This window comes from Sapajus apella, unplaced genomic scaffold, assembly GCF_009761245.1.
Source record: "Sapajus apella isolate SASKATOON/1434 unplaced genomic scaffold, GSC_monkey_1.0 scaffold33, whole genome shotgun sequence".
NCBI lineage: Eukaryota > Metazoa > Chordata > Mammalia > Primates > Cebidae > Sapajus > Sapajus apella.
The window spans coordinates 20751576-20776139 of NW_022436973.1; the positions used below are offsets into that span (position 1 = coordinate 20751576).

General features: G+C 43.6%; 2 protein-coding genes and 1 non-coding gene across 4 annotated transcripts in view; 2 read left to right on the forward strand and 1 right to left on the reverse strand.

Moving 5' to 3' along the window:
• Positions 1–12408, reverse strand: part of CDS2 (CDP-diacylglycerol synthase 2) — a 66138-nt gene extending 53730 nt beyond the window's left edge. Inside the window, exon 1 of the mRNA XM_032295481.1 lies at positions 12025–12408. Within this exon, the coding sequence (XP_032151372.1) occupies positions 12025–12081 (57 nt within the window). The 5' untranslated portion in view covers positions 12082–12408. The remainder of the gene's footprint in view (positions 1–12024) is intronic.
• A 142-nt stretch (positions 12409–12550) lies between these two features.
• Positions 12551–24047, forward strand: PCNA (proliferating cell nuclear antigen). Of its 2 annotated transcripts, XM_032295484.1 has the most exons (7): positions 12551–12684; positions 19200–19444; positions 20167–20264; positions 20356–20423; positions 21395–21589; positions 23435–23558; positions 23640–24047. In XM_032295484.1, exons 2-7 carry the CDS (start codon positions 19224–19226, stop codon positions 23717–23719), a joined length of 786 nt encoding a protein of 261 aa, XP_032151375.1. In that variant the 5' UTR covers positions 12551–12684; positions 19200–19223; the 3' UTR covers positions 23720–24047. The 2 variants fall into 2 exon arrangements, with proteins under 2 accessions (XP_032151375.1, XP_032151374.1); XM_032295483.1 differs by lacking the exon at positions 12551–12684 and having other exon boundaries at positions 19001–19444.
• Positions 17051–17173, forward strand: LOC116563044. The gene has a single exon (XR_004274186.1). It is a non-coding gene; the product is annotated as a small nucleolar RNA SNORA26 (small nucleolar RNA).
• Positions 24048–24564: the final 517 nt, after the last annotated feature.

Sequence of the window (24564 nt, forward strand, 5' to 3'; positions counted from 1 at the left end):
ACACCCAGCCCAGTATCATTTCTATACACCAATAATGAACAATTTAAAAAAGAAATCAGGCCAGTAGCGGTGGCTCACGCCTACAATCCCAGTACTTTGGGAAGCAGAGGTGGGTGGATCACTTGACTTCGGGAGTTCAAGACCCATCTGGCCAACATCATGAAACCTTGTCTCTATTAAAAAAACAAAAATTAGCCAGGCATAGTGGTGTGCACCTGTAATCCCAGCTACCCAAAAGGCTGAGGCAGAGGAATAGCTTGAACCTGCGAGGTGGAGGTTGCAGTGGGCCGAGATCGCACCAGTGCATTGTAATATGATTAAAATGACCATACTACATAAAGCAATGTACAGACTCACAGATATTTTTTAAATCCTGAAATCTGTATGGGATCACAAAAGATCCCAAATAGCCAAAGCGATCCCAAGCGAAATGAACAAAGGTGGAGACATCACACTACCTGACTCCAAAATGTACTATGAAGCTATGGCAACCGAAACAGCATGGTATTGGTATAAAAACAGGCACACAGGCTGGGCGCAGTGGCTCATGCCTGTAATCCCAGCATTTTGGAGGCCAAGGCAGCTGGATCACCTAAGGTCAGGAGTTTAAGACCAGCCTGGCCAACATGGTGAAACCCCATCTCTACTAAAAATAGAAAAATTTGCTGGGCATGGTGGTGCACACCTGTAACCCCAGTTACTCAGGAGGCTGAAGCAGGAGAATGGCTTGAATCTGGAAGGGGGAAAGGTTGCGGTGAGCTGAGATGGTGCCACTGCACTCCAGCCTGGGCAACAAGAGTGAAACTCCATCTCAAAAATAATAAATAAATCAAGTAATTATGGCTGGGCACAATGTCTCACGCATAATTCCAGCACCTTGAGAGGCCAAGGTGGGCAGATCATGAGGTCAGGAGTTTGAGACCATCCTGGCCAACACAGTGAAACACCATCCCTACTACAAAATACATATAAAAAATTAGCTGGGCATGGTGGCAAGCACCTGTAATCCAGCTACTTGGGAGGCTGAGGCAGAAGAATCACTTGAACCCAGGAGGCGGAAGTTGCAGTGAGATGAGATCGTACCACTGCACTCCAGCCTGGGTGACAGTGGCAGACTCATTCAAAAAAAAAAAAAAAAATCAAGTAATTAATTAAATAAAATAAAAACATACACACAGACCAATGGAACAGAATTGAGAACTCAGAAATAAAGCTATGCATTTACAACCAACTGATTTTCCAAAAAGGAGCCAAGAACATACTTTGGGAAAAGGACAGCCTCTTCAACAAATGGTGCTGTGAAAACTGGATATCTACATGCCAAAGAATAAAACTAGAACCCTATCTCTCCCCATATACAAAAATCAGCTCAAGGCTGGGAGTGGTGGCTCATACACGTAATTGCAGCACTTTGGGAGGCTAAGGCAGGAGGATCACTTGGGGCCAGGAGTTTCAGACCAGCCTGGACAACAGTGCATGATCCTGTTTTTACAAAAAAAAATTTAAAGAAATGATAAATGTTTGAGATTATGAATATGCTAATTACCCTTATTTAATTATTATACACTGAATACATGTATGGAACTATCATTCTGTATCCCATAAATATACATCAACTAAAAATTTTTTTTAATGCTGGGTTAAAATGTTTAAAAACTTAAGCAATATTTAGGTCACATGTATATTTTTTGAGACGGTGTCTTGCTCTGTTGCCAAAGCTATAGTACAGTGGGCTACACTGTAGCCTCAAACTCCTAGGCTCAAGGGATCCTCCTGCCCCAGCCTCCCATGTAGCTGGGACTACAGGCACACACCACCATGCTCAGCAAATTTTTTTAAATATATTTGTAGAGGCCGGGCACAGTGGCTCACGCCTGTAATCCCAGCACTTTGGGAGGCCGAGGCGGGTGGATCACGAGGTCAGGAGTTTGAGACCAGCCTGACCAACATGGCAAAACCCCATCTCTACTAAAATCACAAAAATTAGCTGGGTGTGGTGGTGCACGCCTATAATCCCAGCTACTCAGGAGGCTGAGGCAGGAGAACTGCTTGAACTTTGGAGGTAGAGTTTGCAGTGAGCCAAGATTGCGCCACTGCACTCCAGCCTGGGCAACAGAGCAAGACTCCGTCTCAAAAAAAAAAAAATTTGCAGAGATGGGTCTTGCTATCTTGCCCAGGCTTATTGCAAACTCCTGGCCTCTCAAAGTGCTGGGATTACATAAGTCACTACTCTCAGTCTGGGGCATATTTTAAATCTAAAAAACCAGTGGGTAATAAAATGGTAGTACACGTAGTGCAGGAATGTGTGACGTGTCTAAAAAGAAAGATATACATAAAACACAAACAGCGGTTATCTCTGAATGGCAGAATTAAGATCATTTTTCTTTCTGATGCTTCCACAATGAATATCTTTTATTTTTACTTGTTTCTTTCATAATAAAAAGAAAGTAGCCGGGTGCGATGGCTCACGCCTGTAATCCCAGCACTTTGGGACGCTGAGGTGGGCGGATCACCTGAGGTCAGGAGCTCGAGACCAGCCTGACCAATATGGTGAAACCCCATCTTTTAAATATATATATATATATTTAAAAATTAAAAAAAATAAAATTAAAAAAATAGAAAGTTTGAAATACTATTTACAAAGAACCTTAAGGATATGGGGTAACGCTTCCAACAGCATAAAAGGGCAAGCTATCAGATGCATGGTTGCTCTCATTACAGCCATGAGTAGCAGTTATGTGTGGGAGAGAATAAGCATTTGAAAAATTTGTTTCTCTGAATGACAGCAGCATAGATGGATTTTATTCTCATATGTACACACTTCTGTAATTTTTTTTTCTTGAGATGGAGTCTCACTTGGTTGCCTAGGGTGGAGTACAGTGGCGCAATCTCGGCTCACTGCAACCTCCGCCTCCCAGGTTCAAGTGATTCTTCTGCCTCAGCCCCCCAAGTAGTTGGGATTACAGGTGTCCGCCATTATGCCTGGCTAATTTTTATGTTAGAGACGAGGTTTCACCATGTTGACCAGCCTGGTCTCAAACTCTTGACCTCAAGTGATCTGCCCACCTCAGTCTCCCAAAGTGCTGAGATTACAGGCATGAGGCACTGCACCCGGCCAACTTCTGTAATTATTAATAATATATGCTTATGTCACTTCTAGCCAGAGATACTCTGAGATAAATTTTGAAAAAGTAAGACTTAAATAGGTAGAAAGGCCAGGCATGGTGGCATGCCTGTAATCCCAGCACTTTGGGAGGCCGAGGTGGGAGGATCACCTCAGGTCAGGAGTTGAAGACCATCCTGGCCAACATGGTGAAACCCTGTCTCTACTAAAAATACTAAAATTAGCCGGGCGTGGTGGCACACATCTGTAGTCCCAGCTACTCGAGAGGCTGAGGCAGAAGAATTGCTTAGACATGGTAAGTGGAGGCTGCAGTGAGCTGAGATCACGCCACTGTACTTCAGCCTGGGTGAAAGAGCAAGACTCAGTCTCAAAAAAAAAAAAAAAACGTAGAAAAATAAGTAGAAATGAGAGAGGGTGACAGAAAGAACACATTTCAGGGGTAGGAAAGAGCAAGAATCAATCCATGACACAGAAGCACCAAGCAGTGGGAGGGGCCAAAGAAGGCTACATAAAAAAGAATAAAATCGTGTCCTTAGCAGCAACACAGATGCAGCTAGAGGTCATTATCCTAAGCAAATTAATGCAGAAATAGAAAAACAATTATTGCATGTTCTCACTTGCAGACTGAACTGGGAGCTACACATGGACACAAAGTGGGCAACAGACACCAGGGTTTGAGGATGGAGAGTAGGAGGCTGGTGAGGATTGAAAAACTACCTACCCAGTGCTATGCTCACTACCCAGGTGACAAAATCATTTGTACACCAAACCTCAACAACATGCAATTTATCCATGAACCAAACCTGCCCATGTACCCCCGAACCTAAAATAAAAATTAGAAGGAAAAAGAGAGAGAGAAGGCTACAGAAGATCTTAAAGTTTAAGCATTATGAAAAAGAGCCAGAATTCTATCCTTCCCCTGCCCCGCCCCATAATTATTAAGGTAGTTTCAGAACTCCTGGAAGATACGAAGCAGATGGACTAGGAGGGATCTAGAGCAGACCCTAACAGGAGGCAGCTCAATTTACAGGGTTTACAATAAGACAAGCAATAAATCCTGAAATCTGGGAAATCTGAAAGAGCAAAAGACAGATAAGGATTCCAGGAGAGGTGAGGAGCTCGATTTAGAAGCGTTTACAATACTGCACGCATCAAATCCTGGAAATCTCCAAAAGCAACAAAGAGATAAGGATTCCAGGTCATACCTGGTTAGATTTTGTATACTGCCCTGGGCAAGAAAAAAAAAAGGAATAGAAGATTTCAAGCCAGAGTAACTGAGTCATCTGTGATTTTATCACAGGAGAAAGAAACCAGAGGAGGGTGGTAAGAGTAGAAAGAGAATTCAGATTTGAGACAAAATCAGTTTGTGTGGACTGTAAGGGCATGTGCCTAGGAATGTCCTGTAGACCACTGAAACCACAGCACTAGCAGGGCATGGACTGTGGAGACAAAGCTCAGAGAGCTGCCCCCTCATGGGTTCGGTGTCAATGGCAGACATCCTCTCCACATCAGAGACCCAGGGGCAGAGAGTGTTGCCTATAAATCCCAAGTCCCAAGAACTCTCAAAACCTGAGCAAAGTCTTCACAGAGAAGCCCTAAGCTGGCCCTATGGTGACCCTAATACAAAGGATCTGCCGCCAAAGGCAACAAATCAAAAAGATGTCCGACTTTGGTGGGACAGGTCAGGTCCTTCCACACAGACAGCAGTGCTCGTGATAACCACAGTGTGCCATGAGGCTGTCCCTGGGAGAAGCAGGTGGAAGAAAGGGAAACTTCACAGAGTATCCTTTGCTCCCTTCAAGTTCTGAACCACACACATTGCCTACTCAAAATAACAACATAAAGTTTAACTTTCTTTAAAAGGTCACTCAACTTAGCAGGCTCAATGCCATCTCTACTGTTGGGGCAAACAACATGAGAACAAAGATCAGTGACTGGCACTGGAAGCTGCCTGGTGGGAACCATATGTGGGGGTGGGAAGGGGGTGCCTCACTATTGCCCCAACCAAGTAACGACCACTAGACAAGACTTGGAAGGCAGGAAGTCTGCCCAATGCCAGGAACAAATCAGCATTCTTCCAAGGAGACCCTGGCAAAATTAACAGTGAGGAGTCAGTGTCCGTCTCTTTTCTGAACCAAAGGCAGTATGATATACAAACAGCTGTCCTTTTTCACTGCCAACAGCCTCTAGTGCCAGTCCAGAAGGCCTGAGAGGCCTAACCAACACAGAATGTAGGCTAGCAAGCTGTGGAGAGGAATGTCCTCCAACTATGTGGATCCTAGAAAAGATGGAAAAGTATGAAAATCAGAAATAGTAATACACAGATCTTTTCAAACAGTTTAAAGGACGATTATCTGCACTGTGAAATTAGAATGGCCAGGCATGGTGGCTCACGCTGTACCAGCACTTTGGGAGGCTGAGGCGGGAGAATCACTTGAGCCCAGGAGTTTGAGACCAGCCTGGACAATATTGTAAGACCCTGTCTCTATTATTTTATATATATGTGTGTGTGTGTATATATATATATATATATACACATACACACACACAAATAAAAATTAAAAAAAGAAATTAGTTATAAAATTCATTTTTAAAAGTTTATCAAATATATTCAAGATTATATAATTTCTGGGAGTTTTAAGGTTGAGAATTAAGTGAGAGAGAGGAAATGCTTTACATTAGTAGTGCAGTGCAGGTTTTATACAACCTTCTTGTTTGTCAAACATATTCTGAGTGACTTCATCAAGTATTATGTTCTAATATCCATCAGTTGTTAGAGTCTCATGATTATTTTCTACCTTATCAATTTAAATATGCAGTCCACTGGGTACAGTGGCTTATGCCTATAATCCCAGCACTTTGGGAGGATGAGGCGGGTGGATCATCAGAGGTCAGGAGTTCGAGATCTGCCTGGCCAACATGGTGAAATCCCGTCTCTACTAAAAATATAAAAATTAGTTCGGTATGGTGGCGGGCAACTGTAATCCCAGCTACTTGGGAGGCTGAGGCAGGAGAATCGCTTGAACCCAGGAGGCGGAGGTTGCTATGAGCCAAGATCTCACCATTGCACTCCAGCCTGGGCAACAAGAGAGAAACTCCATCTCAATCAATCAATCAACATAAAAATGCAGTCAACATCATCCAGAACCCTGTCCTTGATGATTAGGTGCTCAGACATAAAACTCTTAAAATATGATTGATTTGGCCGGGCGCGGTGGCTCAAGCCTGTAATCCCAGCACTTTGGGAGGCCGAGGCGGGTGGATCACGAGGTCAAGAGATCGAGACCATCCTGGTCAACATGGTGAAACCCCGTCTCTACTAAAAATACAAAAAATTAGCTGGGCATGGTGGCACGCACCTGTAATCCCAGCGACTCAGGAGGCTGGGGCAGGAGAATTGCCTGAACCTGGGAGGCGGAGGTTGCGGTGAGCCGAGATCGCACCATTGCACTCCAGCCTGGGTAACAAGAGCGAAACTCCGTCTCAAAAAAAAAAAAAAATGATTGATTTTAAAAGGTTATATTATTTATTCAAATCAGTAGGGAAAAAACTGATTATGTGGAGTCAAAACGGGTATAAAATTCTGAATAATATCCTTATAAACACTGACAATACCAGCCCCTCTCAGAAATGCAGACACTGTCCCTAGTAGACCCTGAAGTCAGTGAATGTTCTAAAGAGAAATGTTGATTACTGAATGACTGCTTATTGCTAGAACAAATGGTTCTTATGCTAACAGTCATTATCTGGAAAGCATTTCTTCCAAGCAGCCTCACCTGCTGCCTGGATGAGGTACCTTGTGGTCTTCAAGCACTGCGCTGGGGGTGCCTTTTGAGAATACCAGAGTGGCCACTCCCAGGAAAGTGCTTACAAATTTATAAATCATAGTCATTTAGTAACCAGGAAAATTGAGCCTAATCAACTTTCTCTGCCAAAAAATATAAATTTTTTTCTTCACAGTCTCCACATTTATTCTCTAAGACTTTACTTTCTAACATTTAACATTTTGAACGAAATAAATAGTATTTTTCTGATTTTGTAGCCAAATAAGAAAAATAGGTAATATTTGGGTATCTTATCTATCAACGTTAATCAATACAGAAGCTTTTAAAGTCTGTAAATTAATTCTATGAGAAAAAAATTAAAAAACGTCAACCGGGAATGAGAAGACCTTCATAATAAGAGCCTCTCTGTATCTAACCAGCTACGTCATCTTGAGCTAATAACTTCAACTCTCTGAGCTGTGGTATCCTCCTCTATAAAATAACTACCTCAATCCGGGCGCCATGGCTTGGGCCTGTAGTCCTGAGCTACTCAGGAGACTGACACAGGAGAATGGCTTGAACTCAGGAGTTTAAAGCTGTAGCAAGCTATGATTGTGCCACTACACTGCAGCCTGGGCAACAAGGTGAGACCCTGTCCCTAAAAATAAAAAACACCTCTAAAGGCCCTTCTAGTCCTAACAACCAAGGAGAGCAATTTAACACCTTCGAAAGATGATAAAAATTCTTCTAATGAAATGCCATATTAATTTGTGCAAACACAAAACGTTTTTTAAAAATAGATTTTGGAAAAACTAACTTTAAATAGTCAAAAATCATGAAGTAATTGAGTTTTTAAAATAAAATCACACTGAACAACAAAAATAAGACACATAAGATACTGAGTTACACGACAAAATAATCTTTCACCTCCTCTCCCTGTTAAGCCTGGGAATCATAGTTAAGGTTTACTGATATTTCAACTCCCAAATTATTTCTAAAAATAAAAAAGTTTTCTTGAAAAAAATTAACCATTTCTCCTACACCTGAAGTAGTTATAGCTCTTTAATATTTTATTTCACTAGTTCAATCTCAAAGTCTATTGAAAACCATTTTTAGTTATAAAAGACAATTACATACAGCAATGTTCAGTGGTCCTTCTACAGTTAAAGTTTAATTGTGATTTGGAGTGCTGAAATATTCAGCAAGAAAATAAACTGAAAAGATAGGTCATAGAAGGCTAAGTCCTTTTTATAAAACTTTCCTTAAAAGGTAATTAATATGAATAGACTCTGCAAATACATATAACTTGAAGATTTAATCACCTTCCAAGAGTGTAAGATGAATATTAAAGTTTTTTCCTATAAAAATCTATTTTAACCAGTAGCAACAATAGCTAACATATTATTACAATGTGACAAGCTCTGCTGTGAGCCCATACATACATTTAATCCACATGAATATCCTGTGAAGCACACACAATTTTATCACTCCCATATTAATGATGGACAAACTGAGGCTGCCACAGCTTCAGTGATCTGCTCAAAGTTACGCAGCCTCCATGTGGCAGAGCCCAGGTTCAAGGCAGATGTAACTGACTCAAGCCCCTGCTTTTAAACACTATCTTCAGTTAAAATTTAAACTCTCCTTTCTAAATTATGTCACTCTTTCCTCTCCATATGGATTTCACCCATCTAGAAAGGAAGCCTTGAAATAAGTAAAGCTCTAATTTAAATAGCACCTTGGGAACTAAGTAAAGCAGAAAACGCCAGAACCTTTACTCTAACTTACAAAACAAAATCTCCTGAAATGCCAACTCAATTATAAATTTTAAGATGCCAATCTTTCAGACCACACTCAGGAAAGCTTCCCTTTCCTAAGCTCCATCGTAAAAATACATTTGGCAGGAAGAGGATCATTCCCAAAGCTTAAACTCCAAGTTTCTTAGATTGGCAAACTATACTGTGCCTTGGGACTTTAAAATTATAAGCACAGTTCCCAGAGGAGAACATTTCCTTTATTAGCAATTGGCTTTGAAAATTCCATTCTCAGATGCTAAATATAACAAAATACCTTCTGACTTTTTTTTTTTTTTTTTTGAGATGGAGTCTCACTCTGTTGCCCAGGCTAGAGTGCAGTCGCATGATCTTGGCTCATTACAACCTCTGCCTCCCGGGTTCAAGCAATTCTCCTGCCTCAGCCTCCCGAGTAGCTGGGACTACAGGCACGTGCCACCATGCCCGGCTAATTTTTTGTATTTTTAGTAGAGATGGGGTTTCTCTGTGTTAGTTAGGATGGTCTCCATCTACTCACCTTGTGAACTACCTCTCAAAATGCTGGGATTACAGGTGTGAACCACCACACCCAGCCTATGACTTACAAATAAACATTCTCCAGATTATTTTGATACTAATGATTCTCCATTTACAAGAAAGTTTTGCCACGGCAGTTAAGCAACTGTAACATTTTGAAGAATCTTTCAAATTTATTCCAGAGCTTTTAAAACACTGACTTGAAAATTGTTTACTGGATTCTTCTACTATGAAATAAAAAAAGTTCTCATTTCATAATGTATTTCCTTAAAAAGACAACCCTGTTTTATTATTTCTAATTTCCCTGGGTTCTAACACAAGAATATTGGCAAAGCCAAAGGCATGGAAGTAGCCTTTTCCCAAAATATGAAACATAATAAATCAGGATTTTTTTTAAAGTTTACTATGGGCCAGCTGCAGTGGCTCACACCTGTAATCTCAGCACTTTGGGAGCCAAGGCGGGTGGATCACCTGAGGTCTGGAGTTCAAGATCAACCTGTACAACATGGTGAAACCCCATCTCTACTAAAAATACAAAAAAATTAGCCAGGCGCGATGGCAGGTGCCTGTAATCCCAGGTACTGAGGAGGCTGGGTCGGAGGTTGTAATAAGCTGAAATTGCACCATTGTGCTCCAGTCTGGGCAACAAGAGCAAAACTCTGCCTCAAAAAAAAAAAAAGTTTACTATATACATTCAAAGACAAGTAATAGATTTCATAGTTTTTAAAACGTGCCCTTATTAAAAATCCCATGCAGGACAATTCAGAAGTTCTGGATGATGGGGTGAGGGACTGATTGCCTTGTTCTGGGTAATGAGTATCAGAGTGCATAGCAGCTGTCTTTTAAGGAACAAGATGCAACGAGTAGACTTCATGATCCCAGGCATTATGTCACTGTATAAGTGATGTAAGTGCACCTTTAGCTGGACAGCTCCTCATGTCCTCCCTACCGAAAGTATGGGATGTGAAAGTAAGACCAACAGGCACTTTATCTCTGTGGATGGATCCAAGGAGTCCAGAAAGAAGGGTAGAATCTTTTATTTTCCATCTCATAACCCCATCGTTGTTTTTTTGACATTCTAACTATTGTACATAGCTTTTCAAAAACATGGCCCACCAGCTCTCATGCCTTCTTTCTTCTCCCTCTTCTCATACCTTCTAGGTCCACAAAGTCCCAGTGACATCAAGTATGACCTCACCTTAAACAGAGCCTCCAAACATTTGCATACTCACCAACTAGCAGTAACAAGGTAAGTCAGAATTCTTTCAGGCTGAACCAGAAGAGCCCCCTGAAAAATTAGAGACTTCAAAGTCTCTTGTCTCTGCAAGCGACTACTAAATCCTTAGCCCTAGCTCTAAATTTTCTCCAAAATATGTTTTTGTTTTTGTTTTTTAAGACAGGATCTGAAACTCCTGGGCTCAAGCGATACTCCTGCCTCGGCCTCCCTAGTAGCTAGGATTACAGGTGTGCAGCACTGTGCCTGGCCAAAATACATTTTCTAAATTACAGTATGAACAGTTTTCTTTGGATGGTCCACCGTCAACTGCAATAACACGAAAGTTGTTTAATAAAAAACCCACCATTATCTTTCACCCAAAACATTCCTCCTGTTGTAACTGCTCTATTGACATCCTGTCACCAAATCTTGTGCTTTCTTCCTTCTTGGTATCTCCCTAATGTCCCTTTCTTCCAGTCATCAAAAAGTTACAGGCTGCATTAGGAGAAGCCATGAGCCTGGTGTAAGGCAAGAGGGATTGGTGGGAACAGATGATCCTCAGCTCCAGCCAATCATTAATCAGGTGAGAAGGTGATGGTGGACGCTCCAATTATCTAAGACAGGCAAGAAACTTAGATTGTTAGGAGAAATTTTTTGATTTTTAAGGCAGCATGTGGGCCAAAGAAAACATCTACAGGTCACCCATGGGCAATCCCCAAGTGAACCAGTCTCTCTCATTCTGGTCCAAGCTCCCTCAATCCATTCTACACATCACTGCCAGGTCAGTTTTCCAAATACAGGACCCCTGACCACTGCTATCTCGGAAAGCACAACTACAACTACAAAGTCCTATGCTGCCATTCAACGTCCACAGTAATACAAGTACTCCCTACCTTCCTCAACTCCCCTACACAGACCTTTCACTTCACCCAAAGGAATCTACTCCCACACCCGTCACCCCCCAGCCGCTGTCCCCGCCAAGATGGCCTCCTTCCTACTCTCCTCCCCTACTCACCAGAGCCCACACGGCAGAGGAAACAACCCATCAACTGGGAGGACCCCCTCCAACACCTGCTGATGACGTGGTGGCTCACTCCGTAGCACACCTCTCTGCTCAAAGCTCATGTCCATGAAGGGATTTACATCTCCCAGGAGGCAAATGCTATGGCCTTGTCCCGATTCCCCCCACCCTCCAAAATAATAACATTGTAAAAGGGAACGGAGAGCCTAAGTCGCGGTCAGAGGAGCCGCCTATCTGCGAAGGCTCTGCACATCTTCACCTCCAGGGAGGCCTCAGGGAGGTGGGGGAGAGAGGGGTCCCGCAGTCAGCCCAGCGAGACAGGAGGCCGTGCGCCACTCCACTAGAGCTCCTTCCTGCGCCCCAGGGGGGCCACCCCAGCCAGACCCTGAGCCCGGACTCCGACCCGCCAATCCCTTACATGCGCGCCGCAAAGGCTAGGCACCCGAGGACCCATCGCGCTGCCCAGGCCCGGGGCCGCAGTCGGCCGCGACAAGGGATCAGAGGACGAGAGGACCCCCCTGGGCGCATCCCCCGCGGGCCTCCTGGATGCGCCACTGTCCCGGCCGCGCCCACCCGGAGGCTGCCGCTACCTTGTCCTCGGGCGGCGCATCCGGCTCGTGGGCCACCCTCTGCCTCAGCTCGGTCATCCTGGAAAAACCTGCCCGACGTCGCCGCGAGCGAGCAGCGCAGTAGCCAGAGCAGGCAGCTCAGCGCGGGCACGCGCGGGCTCCCTCGGCCGGCCCCGCCCCGCCCGGGAGGCGCGCGGCTCCGAACGGCTCACAGTTCCCTTAGCAGCCCAGCAGCCAGCCCTGGAGCTCGGCCCCGCCCAGCGCCGTCGCCGCCCTTTCACCCGGGCGGAGCAGGGTCTGCCTTCCCTAGCCCCGGCTGGCGAGCTCCCCCTCCCCGGAGGCGGGCTCGGAGCTAGTGCGCACACGCAGCACCGCCATCACGGCCCGGAAGATCGACCAATGGCGCAAATACGCCAGGGACAGGGCGACGGGGGCGGGGTGAAGCAGAGCTGAGAGGCTCGCATTGGACAGCAGCGTCAGGGGCGGGAATAGGCGTGCGTTTCAGAGTCCGATTAGCCAATGGGAGCTCCTGCTTGAACGCAGATGGCTGAAGCTGGTGCCCTGGCTCTGGAGGTAACGGGTTACTGACGGAGAGAGGCGCCACCCGGAGGCTCTAGCCTGACAAATACTTGCTGACCTGGGCTCTGAGCCTGCAGCAGCAAGGGCTCTTCCCTCACGCAAGTAAGTAGATGTTATTTAGGCCGAATGGAGAGGCCAGGTGAGCCGACCTGATTAAAAGCATTATCACTTATCACATGATAAGTGGAACCCACACTTCAATCTGCGTTGCTTTGCCAAGCGGTCTCTAGTACTTGTTGAGCGCTAATTGTATACTAGGCACTGAGCTGAGTAATCGCTTTAGTTGGCTTATCTCATTTAATCCACACATGGCTTGGAAGTGAGTATGATTTGCATTTTGCAGTTAAGATCTTCCTCAGTTATTTATTTATTGAGACAGGGCGTCTCGCCCTGTTGCCCACGATCTCAGCTCACTGCAGCCTCCTCCTCCCGGGCTCAAGCAATTCTGTCTCAGCCTCCCGAGTAGTCGGGACTACAAGCGCTCGCCACCACACCCGGTCAATTTTTGTATTTTTAGTAGAGACGGGGTTTCACCATATCAGGCTGGTCTTGAACTGCTGACCTCAGGTGATCCGCCTGTCTCGGCCTCCCAAAGTGTTGGAATTACAGGCGTGAGCCACTGCACCCAGCCCTTCCTCAGTTTTTCAAATTTGTCTTCTGGACTATGGAAAGGCTCAAATAATTTTGAGCCAGCGTGGCCAACATGGTGAAACCCCATCGCTACTAGAAATACAAAAATTAGCTGGCCGTGGTGGCGGTCGCCTGTAATCTCAGCTACTCAGATGGCTGAGGCAGGAGAATCACTTGAACTTGGGAGGCAGAGGTTGCAGTGAGCGGAGGTCACGCCACTTGCACTGCAGCGTAGGTGACAGCGAGATTCCATCTCAAAAAAAAAAAAAATGAATTACTTTGACGGCCGCTAAAATTACTGATGGAGGGGCCATCCTAAAGTAACTAAGAATTTCTGGGGGAGGGCCAAGTGGAATAGGCTTTTATAAAGCTCCCTAGGTGAGTCTAGAGTGCAGCCAGGATTGAGAATAATTCTGATACATATTACCTTGTGAAGAAATTTGCCAGATACTACATAAAATAATGTACAGCATTTTCTCCCAGTATTCATTTTCTGACCAATACATTTTTACTGAAAAAAGTATAGAAAATACGAGAAAAATTAAAATTATTTGTGGCACCATCAGCCAGATAATTACTGTTAATATTTATATTCTTGCTTTTCCATTCCATTTACTGTACATATACACCCAGATATAACAATTTTAGAAAATTGGAATACCTTTGTTTATTCTGCTTCATAACGTGATTTTTCTTTATGTTAAATGCTCTTTGCAAATCGTACTTTAGAGGCTAAACAGTATTCCATCTTACAGATTTATCACAATTTACCTAACAAATGCAAACATTGTTAGACCTTAAGGTTATGTCCAGTTTCTGGGGGAATTAATAATACTGTAAGAGGCCAGGGGCGGTGGTTCATGTCTGTAATCCCAGCACTTTGGGAGGCAAAGGTGGGAGGATCATTTGAGCCCAAGAGTTTTAGACCAGCCTAGGCAATATGGTGAAGCCCTATCTCTACAAAAAATTAGCTGGGCTTGGTGGTGGTCACCTGTAGTCCCAGATACTTGGAAGGCTGAGGTGGGAGGATCACCTGAGCCCAGAAGGTCAAAGCTGTGGTGAGGTGAGCTCATGCCACTGTACCTCAGCCTGGATGGCAAAGTGAGAATCTTTCTTAAAAATAATAATCATCGGGCTGGGCGTGCTGGCTCACGCCTGGAATCCCAGCACTTTAGGAGGCCGCAGCGGGCAGATCACAACATCAAGATCATCCTGACCTACATGGTGAAAACTCGTCTCTACTAAAACATACAAAAATTAGCTAGGCATGGTGACACACACCTGTAGTTCCAGCTACTCGAGAGGCTGAGGCAGGAGAATTGCTTGAACCCGGGAGGCGGAGGTTGCAGTGAGCCGAGATGGCACCACTGCACTGCAGCCTGGTGACAGAGCAAGACTCCGTCTCAAAAAATAAATAAATAAAATTGTCAATCATCATCATCATTCTGTATGAAACTTTCTTTTTTTTTTTTTTGAGACGGAGTCTTGCCCTGTTGCCCAGGCTGGAGGGCAGTGGCGCGATTTTGGCTCACTGTAACCTCCGCCTCCCAGGTTCAAGCAATTTGTGCCTCAGCCTCCCAAGTAGCTGGGATTACAGGTGTGTGCCACCACGCCCAGCTAATTTTTGTATTTTCAGTAGAGACGGGGATTCACCTTGTTGGTCAGGCTGGTCTGGAACTCCTGACCTCAAGTAATCTGCCTGCCTTGGCCTCCCAAAGTGCTGAGATTACAGGTGTGTGCCACTATGCCCAGCTGCTTTTATTCTTTTCTAATAGTTTAACCAATTATCTGATCAAAATTTACTTAATTGATTCTTTCTTCTACTGATTCAACAGTACGTTTACTAGATGTTAAAGTATCCTCTTAAAATGTAAATTGGATCATATCAAAGACCTGCTGTTGACAACATTCCCTTGCACTTTTAGAGAGCCTACAAAGTCCTGCAAGAGCTCACCCCAGCCTCTCTGCAACCTCACCTTGTACCACTCTTGCTCCAGATGCAAACTCACCTTGCACCACTCTAGCACTTAGTCTGAGTTCTACATCTAACTTATCTGAATATATTCCAAGTATGCTGACCTTTATAATCATGCTATTCTCTCAGCTTAGAATGCTTTTCTTCCAACTCTCCAAAGAGCTGTCTTCTCTGACAAGATGCTATCTCCTCAGGGAGGCCTCCTCTGACCACAGTCAGAGGCATGTTTATGTCCTCGTTTCTGTTTAACATGAGTTTAACACAACTGTACACCTCTTTATCATTTGACATTTTTAGGAACACATCACTTCTATAATAGCAAAAATAAATTCATGTACATTGTAGGTCCCACATGGGTAGAATTTAATTGACATTTAAATTATCTTCAAATCTATTATAGTGATTTGGCATTAAACCAAAATGTTATTATGTAAGCAGACAGAACTGAAACAGAGTAGTGGAGCATATGCATTTGTTTTTAGTGAAGCAAATGTTCCTCACTGGAGGAATGAACACATTCCACATTTTGTAAAGGAGCTGAGATTTTAAAGGACCCAAGAAAGGAAAATTCCCACAAACAGATGATGCTATATTATGTTTTGATATTGAGATGTATGCAAATGGGTTGTCCATCACACATAAAGCAAGAAAGTGCCAACATCAAAACTTACAAATGGGTAGCAGAGGCTTACAAGAAATTCGAGAGACAATAGACTAGCACTATTGAAAAATGCTGGCCAGGCGCGGTGGCTCACGCCTGTAATCCCAGCACTTTGGGAGGCCGAGGCGGCTGGATCACGAGGTCAAGAGATCGAGACCATCCTGGTCAACATGGTGAAACCCCGTCTCTACTAAAAATACAAAAAATTAGCTGGGCATGGTGGCGCGTGCCTGTAATCCCAGCTACTCAGGAGGCTGAGGCAGGAGAATTGCCTGAACCCAGGAGGCGGAGGTTGCGGTGAGCCGAGATCGCGCCATTGCACTCCAGCCTGGGTAACATGAGTGAAACTCTGTCTCAAAAAAAAAAAAAAGAAAAATGCTGCATCATCAACACCCTTAACAACACAGGGTACAATATTATACAGAAAAACAGCAGTTATCAGCAAGTGAGTGGAGAAACAGTAGAAATGGCTTAACCAATGTCGCTTACATTTTTTCTTGTATGCACAAGAGTAATATAATAAGAATGTTTTTAAAGTCTAAAAGTTCTTTTAAAACAAAATAGAAATTCTAAGTGATAAAGCACTGTATAACAGTTTGAGGCTGGGCGCAGTGGCAAAAAAATTTAAAAGGCCGGGTGTGGTGGCTCATGCCTTTAATCCCCGCACTTTGGGAGGCAGAGATGGGTGGATCACAAGGTCAAGAGACAGAGACTATCCTGGCCAACATGGTGAAACCCCATCTCTACTAAAAATACAAAAATTAGCTGGGCGTGGTGGTGCGTACCTGTAGTCCCAGATACTCGGGAGGCTGAGACAGGAGAGTCGCTGTCTCAGGAGTGTCGCTGTCTCAGGAGTGTTGCTGTCTCAGGAGTCACTGAGACAGGAGTGTCACGGCTGCACTCCCGCCTAGTGACAGAGCAAGACTGCATCTAAAAAAAAAAAATTTTAGCCAGGTGCAGTGGTGCACATCTGTAGCCCTAGCTACTTGGGAGGCTATGGCAGGAGGATACCTCAAGCCTCGAAGCTGGAGGTGGCAGTGAGCAGTAATCATGCCATTGCACTCCAGCCTGGGTGTCAAAGGGAAACCCCCTCTCTAAAAAATAATAAAAAATAATAGTTTGACAGTTTTCTTTCCTGTGCTACATAAAATAATGGTACGTATTACACTTGAAGGCATCTTATAATAGAACTGCCCTTTCCTGTTCTCTTTTAAGGCTGACCCAGTGCTTTAAGAGGCTGACACAGAAGGGTAAAGTTAAGTCTCCACAAAATCCAGGAAAGAGACTGTGAAACTCCTCTTAGTATCCTGTCTGAAGTCACAGCTGAACTAGGAAAAAAAAAAAAAAAAGACATTCCAGAGATAAAGAATAAACTAAGGAGAGGAGATATTTGAAGCCACAATGATTGAGAAAATCAGACTTGAAATGCATCTGCAGTTCCCTGAACAAGATAAATGAAACTAAATCCATACCTAGATACATGGTAGAAAAACTAAGGAGTTCTACTGACCAAGATATTAAAAGCAACTAAAGAGAAAATGGTGTAAACAAAGCAAGAGAGAAACAACAAACCCTGTAACAATTCCTATAACAATTGAAATTTTCTGGCTGGGCGCAATGGCTCACTCCTGTAATCCCAGCACTTTGGGAGATGGAGGTGGGTGGATCGCCTGAGGTCCGGTGTTCAAGACCAGTCTGGCCAACATGGTGAAACCCTGTTCTACTAAAAATACAAAAATTCTCTGGGTGTGGTGGTGGGCACCTGTAATCCCAGCTACTCGGAAGGCTGAGGCAGAATTGCTTGAACCGGGGAGGCGGAGGTTGCAGGGAGCCAAGATCGTGCCACTGCACTCCAGCCTGGCCGACAGAGCTAGACTCCATCTCAAAAAAAAAAAAAATGAAATTTTTACACAGATGAGCAATGATTTAAAAACGAGATTGCTGATATCTAGCTTGGAAAATAAAGAGAAATGAGCATGTTCATACACAATCTTGGCTAGAATGTAAATTGCAAACTTTTGGAGATTAATTTAGTAATATTTATCAAAAATTTAGCCACATGCGGTGGCTCACGCCTGTAATCCCAGCACTTCGGGAGGCTGAAGCAGGTGGATCACCTGAGGTTGAGAGTTCGAGACCAGCCTGGCCAACATGGTGAAACCCCTTCTCTACTAAAAAAAAAAAAAATACAAAAATTAGCCGGGCCTGGTGGCAGGTGCCTGTAATCCCAGCTACTCGGGAGGCTAAGGCAGGAGAATCACTGGAACCCGCGAGGCAGAGTTTACAGTTTGCTGAGATGGCACCACTGTACTCCAGCCTGAGTGACAGAGCAGGACTCCATCTCAAAAAAAAAAAAAAAAAAAAAAAAAAAAAAAAAAAAAAAAAAAAAAATTAAAGGTATACGCTCTTTGACTCAGCCGTATTACTTCAAGGAGTTGATGACACCAAAATTACCTAAGTACTCAAAGGTGTTTGTAATTAACAACAGGGGCTTGATAAATTAGGTTACACACATGTGATGCTATCTTTTTAAAGAGGTACTGATACTAAAAAATGTGGCATAAAATTAAATGTACTTTATTAAATACTTTTTCGAAGTGTTTACGGAATGAACGCATTTTGAAAAAGATGTGTATTCATACTTTTAAAAAAGCTTTAAAAGCTTTATACAGTGAACGATTGATTCTAAGAGCTGATGGGGGAATGTTAAGGGGGTGATGGAGAGCTAAGTTTAACGGAACAGCTCACCTGTCTATCAGGTGACACTTAGGAGCGCATCAATTCTGTAAAAATAAAGAGCATATTTGCAGCAGCTGTATTCTTCAGGCTGCAAGGAGGTTTTTCCTCCCGGTAGGCTTGACTTGCATTTCGCTTTCACTTTCGTGGCTGGAAACTTTCTGCCCACGAAGTGGGAGGCTGAGGAGGCACCACAAAGGTGGGGCTTGACGAACCGAGAGGCCTGGGCCTGATCCCCACAGACGCCCGAGCTCGTCCAGCGGCGGGGTTCAGGAGTCAGGCAAAGAGGCGGGGAGACCTGCGGGACGCTGCCTCGCCCTGCGCCTGCATCCTCCAATGCATGTTCTAGGAGGGCGGGCCTCGCGGGGAGCAGGGACACGATTGGCCCTAAAGTGTCCCCGCGCAGGCCGTGGGCGTGGCGACGTGGTGACGTCGCAACGCGGCGCAGGGTGAGAGCGCGCGCTTGCGGACCCGCCGGCATTAAACGGTTGCAGGCGTAGGGGAGCTGTCGTCGCCTTTCTAAGGCTCAGCCTGCCGTCACGACGTTTGCCCGCTCGCTCTGAGACTCCTGAAGCCGAAACGGGCTAGACTTTGCTTCTTCCCGCCTGCCTGTAGCTGCGTTGGTGCCACTCTGCCACCATGTTCGAGGCGCGCCTGGTCCAGGGATCCATCCTGAAGAAGGTGTTGGAGGCACTCAAGGACCTCATCAACGAGGCCTGCTGGGACATCAGCTCGAGCGGCGTAAACCTGCAGAGCATGGACTCGTCCCACGTCTCCTTGGTGCAGCTCACGCTGCGGTCCGAGGGCTTCGACACGTACCGCTGCGACCGCAACCTGGCCATGGGCGTGAACCTCACCAGGTGAGCCCGGCAGCGCCGAGAGCCGACTCCGGCCCACCCCTATCTCCGGCGCTTGGCGGGAGCGCTTCCGAGCCGAGCCCTCATTGGCTGGTGTGGGCCATCTGCGCCTTCTCATTGGCTTGCCACGCGGGGGTGGGTGGGGCCCAGCCGAGCGCGCGGTTCCGAAAAGCCCGCGCTGGCTGCTGCAGCGCGAACCCGCTTTTTCGCGCCAAAGTCACAAAGCGAGTGGTGGCGGGAAAATGACTGGTTTTTCTGCAGTGCCAGGAACACTGCTCCAGGGCTCTGGCTCCTTATGTTCCGATGGCCTTGAATGGACGCTTTAGTTTTAGCTGACTTCTTTTTCGAGACGGTGTCGCGGTGTGTTGCCCAGGCTGATCTCCAACTTCTGGGCTCAGGCGATCCACCCGGCTCAGTCGCGGCTGACTTTAAATGGTTTATAATGTGCCCTTGCGAGAATGTGTCAGCCTGTCATCCTACTTGGTGGCAGGAGATTGCTTGTATCCAGAAGGGAAACTGCTGGTGGCGTTTTGGTATAAATACTGCCAGATGCATCCCAAAATGTCTGCATTAATATTCACATCCTCCAGCAGTACGTTTACTCTCCACCAGTTCTGAGATGGCCTGATGGGTGAGAGTGGTAACCCCTTCTAACTAACTGCTTTAGAAATACAGACCTTTAGCAGATGGTGTTGATTTTAAACCATGTGTTTCCTGTCTTCTAGTATGTCCAAAATACTAAAATGCGCTGGCAATGAAGATATCATTACACTAAGGGCTGAAGATAATGCGGATACCTTGGCGCTAGTATTTGAAGCACCAAGTAAGTCATACCTTTTTACTGAGTTGTGAAGCTACAGAAAATCAGAACGCTGTATCAGTATTTCACAACAGCATTTGCTTTCTTTTGGTAGACCAGGAGAAGGTTTCAGACTATGAAATGAAGTTGATGGATTTGGATGTTGAACAACTTGGAATTCCTGTGAGTATCAATTTCTGATTGTAGGGAGTACTGTACACAGGCATGATAGTTATGTAATAGGATGTGGGGTAAAATTTTTGTCAGTCCGTCTGTCTGTCCGTCCCCCTCCCGACACAGGGTCTTGCTCTGTTGCCCAGACTGGAGTTTAATGGAGCCTTATAGCTCACTGTAACCTGGGACTCCTGGGCTCAAGCAACCCTCTTGCCTCAGTCCCTAAGTGACCAGGAAGGACTACAGGCCTGTCCCACCGCGCCTGGCTAATTTTTTTATTTTTGTGTCTGGGCGGGGACGGTCTTGCCCAGGCTGGTCTGGAACTCCTGGCCTCAAGCAATCCTCCCCACTCAAGATATGTTAATGTAATTTAAGCCTACTTCATAAAACTTTTCTAGAAATGTATCTACTGGTGCATGTTTCAAAGACAGATTTTTAGTATTTGAATAGTAGTTGTTTACCACAAGCCTAAAACTGGTTGTATTTATTCTTTACTGCCAGTTGTCTATTTGCATGAACTTCCATGAACCTCTTTTAAAAATTTTTTCCTTCTAGAATGCTTGGTTTTTATTAAGTGTATTTTAAAGATATCTTAGAAGAAATTTATCCAGGTTAGGTTTATAAACAGCAAAGGAGAAAAGAAATGTTGGAATGTTGAAAATGCCTAATGTCATATTCTTAGGTTTTTTTTAGAAAGTAGTTAGGCCTGCTTGCACCATCATCATTTCTGTGGCATACTCTAATGTCCTCTTGCTTTATCCCTGGAGGATGATTAGGAGGAGGCTCTTGTTCCCTGGATAGAGCATTCAATCTCCATTTATTTTTTTGAGTGGTTGGAGGTTGTTAAGAAATTATCTGAGCCATATTTTAAAAGTAATCAGAAAATCTTGATTCTGAATTGTTTAGATGTTGCCTCTTAAAGAGTGTCTAATCATTAAGTTTCTAACAATTAACTTTTGGAAAAATTTTGTTCTTGATAGGAACAAGAGTACAGCTGTGTAGTAAAGATGCCTTCTGGTGAATTTGCACGTATATGCCGAGATCTCAGCCATATTGGAGATGCTGTCGTAATTTCCTGTGCAAAAGACGGAGTGAAATTTTCTGCAAGTGGAGAACTTGGAAATGGAAACATTAAATTGTCACAGACAAGTAATGTCGATAAAGAGGAGGAAGCCGTAAGTAGTTTTTAAGTAAAAAGAAAATAGTTTGAAGAGAATTGTTTTTTTTCACATTGCTACAAAGACGTACCTAAGTTTGAAGAGAATTTTAATACTACTTAACATTTGGTTAATTGCTAAAATTAAAAGTAGACAGAATTGTACCTTAAGTAATTTGTGAAAATTGGGATACTGTTGAAATCTGCAATTGACTTATAAGTGCCATGAAATTCAGCACATATACATACCACGGAACAGTGGTTTATGGATCAAGCCCGCACAGGCTCTTAAGGATAGGATTGGGAAGCTAGGTGTCTAACCTTTAGGTTTCTGGAGATACTTACTCTATTATCAAATAATTGAGCATAGGTCAGCAACTCAACAGAAGGATATGGTTAGGAGTAAAAGTCTACCTGTTATGAGCTCTTATGTAATCCTTATATTAGCTTACATGTTGTGGGTCCAATTGGTAGCCCATTCTAAAGGTAGAGAAGCAGGCTGAGTAACCTTAAGTGGCAATTTGACCAAAGTCACAGGCTGTAGGAATCAAAGGTTAAACAGGAGGGAGACTTTTCACTAAAGCTAGAAAGCAGACTCCATGCAACTTTGAGAGTGCCTAGAGAGCCCCTGTTTAACCAAAATAGAATACATGTCAAAACCCTGTCTCTACCAAATACACAAAAATTAGCCGGGCATGGTGGCACACACCTGTAATCCCAGCTACCTGGGAGGCTGAGACAGGATGACTTGAACCTAGGAGGCAGAGGTTGCAGTGAGCTGAGATTGTGCCACTCCCCTGCAGCTTGAGTATAAATCAAAACTTTGTAAATCAAGTACAAAGGTCCTAACCTCGTAGAATTGTTAGGATTAAATAGCATATGCTATGTCTGACACATTATGAGCCACAATAAATACTAGATGTTGCTTTCTTATCCCTTGAATGAATAGTCTACCTTTAGTTTAAATAAAAGAAATTCAGTTGAAAAAGTTTTTGTTTTTTTTTTAATTAATAAAGTCCAGGAGCTGATAATGTTTCCTGAATCACATTTCCATTCCTATGCCAATCTCATGGGGTTTTTTTGGTTTTTTGTTTTTTCCTGTTTTTCTTTGTTTTTGAGACAGAGTCTTGCTCTGTCCACCCAGGCTGGAGTGCAGTGGTGCAATCTCCAAGGCTTAACTGATCCTGCTACCTCAGTTTCCCAAGCAGCTGGGACTATAGATGTGTGCCACCACACCTAGCTTGGTTCCCCCTAATTTCATTTTCTCTCTTCCATTACAAGCTATTTGTTAAAGAAATTAGATCATTCGTTAGGTTTTCCAGAGTTTGGATTTTGCTGATTGCATCCCTGTGTATACATAAATTCCTCTATCCTGTATGTCCTACAAACTGGTAGCTACAGCCCTGGGGCCTTGATGATATTAAGGATGTTTTGTTTTGGGGGTGGGAGAGCAAGAATACTTATAGTTGGTAGTATGTGATTCTAGTAGGAGGCACAGGGTGTCTGGGTGTCTTTGCAGTGTTTGTTAGCAGCTATACTAATCATTGTCTAGATCCATTAAGTCCTTAATTAGCATTTCCAGAGCTGAAATTAATGTTTCATTAATTTATTGGCTGCTCATTATAAAATTTTCTATAAAGAAAAGGTTTCCCATATCACATAATTTGGTTATCTGAATTAATCGATATAGGAAAAACAAGCTAAATATTCGATTCTTTTGCTTTATGTATCAGTCTTCAAAATTTTCATAGCTCCTTCTGAAGTGTCCAATGAAAGTGTTTGTATGTTTCTTCTTTTAATGGATAATGAACTAATAGATTGCAACTTTCTTGCTGTTTTTAATGATGAATGTTTTCTCTTGTAGGTTACCATAGAGATGAATGAACCAGTTCAATTAACTTTTGCACTGAGGTACCTGAACTTCTTCACAAAAGCCACTCCACTCTCTTCAACAGTGACACTCAGTATGTCTGCAGATGTACCCCTTGGTAAGATAATAAATTTGAACCTAATTTTGTAGGTAATATATGTGATACTTGTCAGTAATTAACTATCTTCCTGTCTTTCAGTTGTAGAGTATAAAATTGCTGATATGGGACACTTAAAGTACTACTTGGCTCCCAAGATCGAGGATGAAGAAGGATCTTAAGCATTCCTAAAATTCAAGAAAATAAAACTAAGCTCTTTGAGAACTGCTTCTGAGATGCCAGCATATACTGAAGTCTTTTCTGTCACCAAATTTGTACCTCTAAGTACATATGTAGATATTGTTATCTGTAAATAACCTATTTTTTTCTCTATTCTCTGCAGTTTGTTTAAAGATCTCTGCAAAGTCAGATCCAGTCTAATTAACCTAGAAGTATTTTTGTCTCTTAAAAATACTTGTGATTTTTATAATACAAAAGGGTCTTGACTCTAAATGCAGTTTTAAGAATTGGTTTTGAATTTAAATAAAGTTACTTGAATTTCAAACATCACGGGGCAGTGCCTTCATTTGGACCAGGACTGTTGGAAGTATCCTCCTGAATTGCCAGCTACAGCTACCCTTTGGTGTGAATGTTTTTTCAGTTTAAAGCAACCTGTGAAGATAAAAAGTATTTCAAATACAGTAGGTTACTAGATATTTTAGAGGATTCACTTGTCAAACTTGTTATTCCAATTTGAGCTCAAGTAACAAATGAGAGAGAACAAACAAATCCTGTGTATTTCATCATTTTAGTTGGCAAAAATTGATATTCTTCAGAAGCTTAATGTACCCAAAATCATGTGGGCTTTATGATAATGCAGTGTTTCTTTTTTAGCAAAGGGAGTCCTACAAGAATCTTGGATGTTTGAGTAGCTCTGTGATGGAGCCCAAGGAGTATGGTTGTGCAAAATTTCTCTACACTTTTTGCAGGCAGCTCCCCTCAAAGGGTGAAGATGTCTGTGTGTGTGTGTGTGTGTGTGTGTGTGTGTGTGTGTGTGTGTGTGTGTGTGTGTGTGTGTGTGTGTGTG

Coding starts and splice junctions, on each gene's coding strand:
- PCNA (XM_032295484.1), top strand. CDS start 19,224: ATGTTCGAGGCGCGCCTGGTCCAGGGATCCATCCTGAAGAAGGTGTTG. Junction 20,424..21,394: donor TTGAACAACTTGGAATTCCT/GTGAGTATCAAT, acceptor TGTTCTTGATAG/GAACAAGAGTACAGCTGTGT. Junction 21,590..23,434: donor TCGATAAAGAGGAGGAAGCC/GTAAGTAGTTTT, acceptor TTTCTCTTGTAG/GTTACCATAGAGATGAATGA.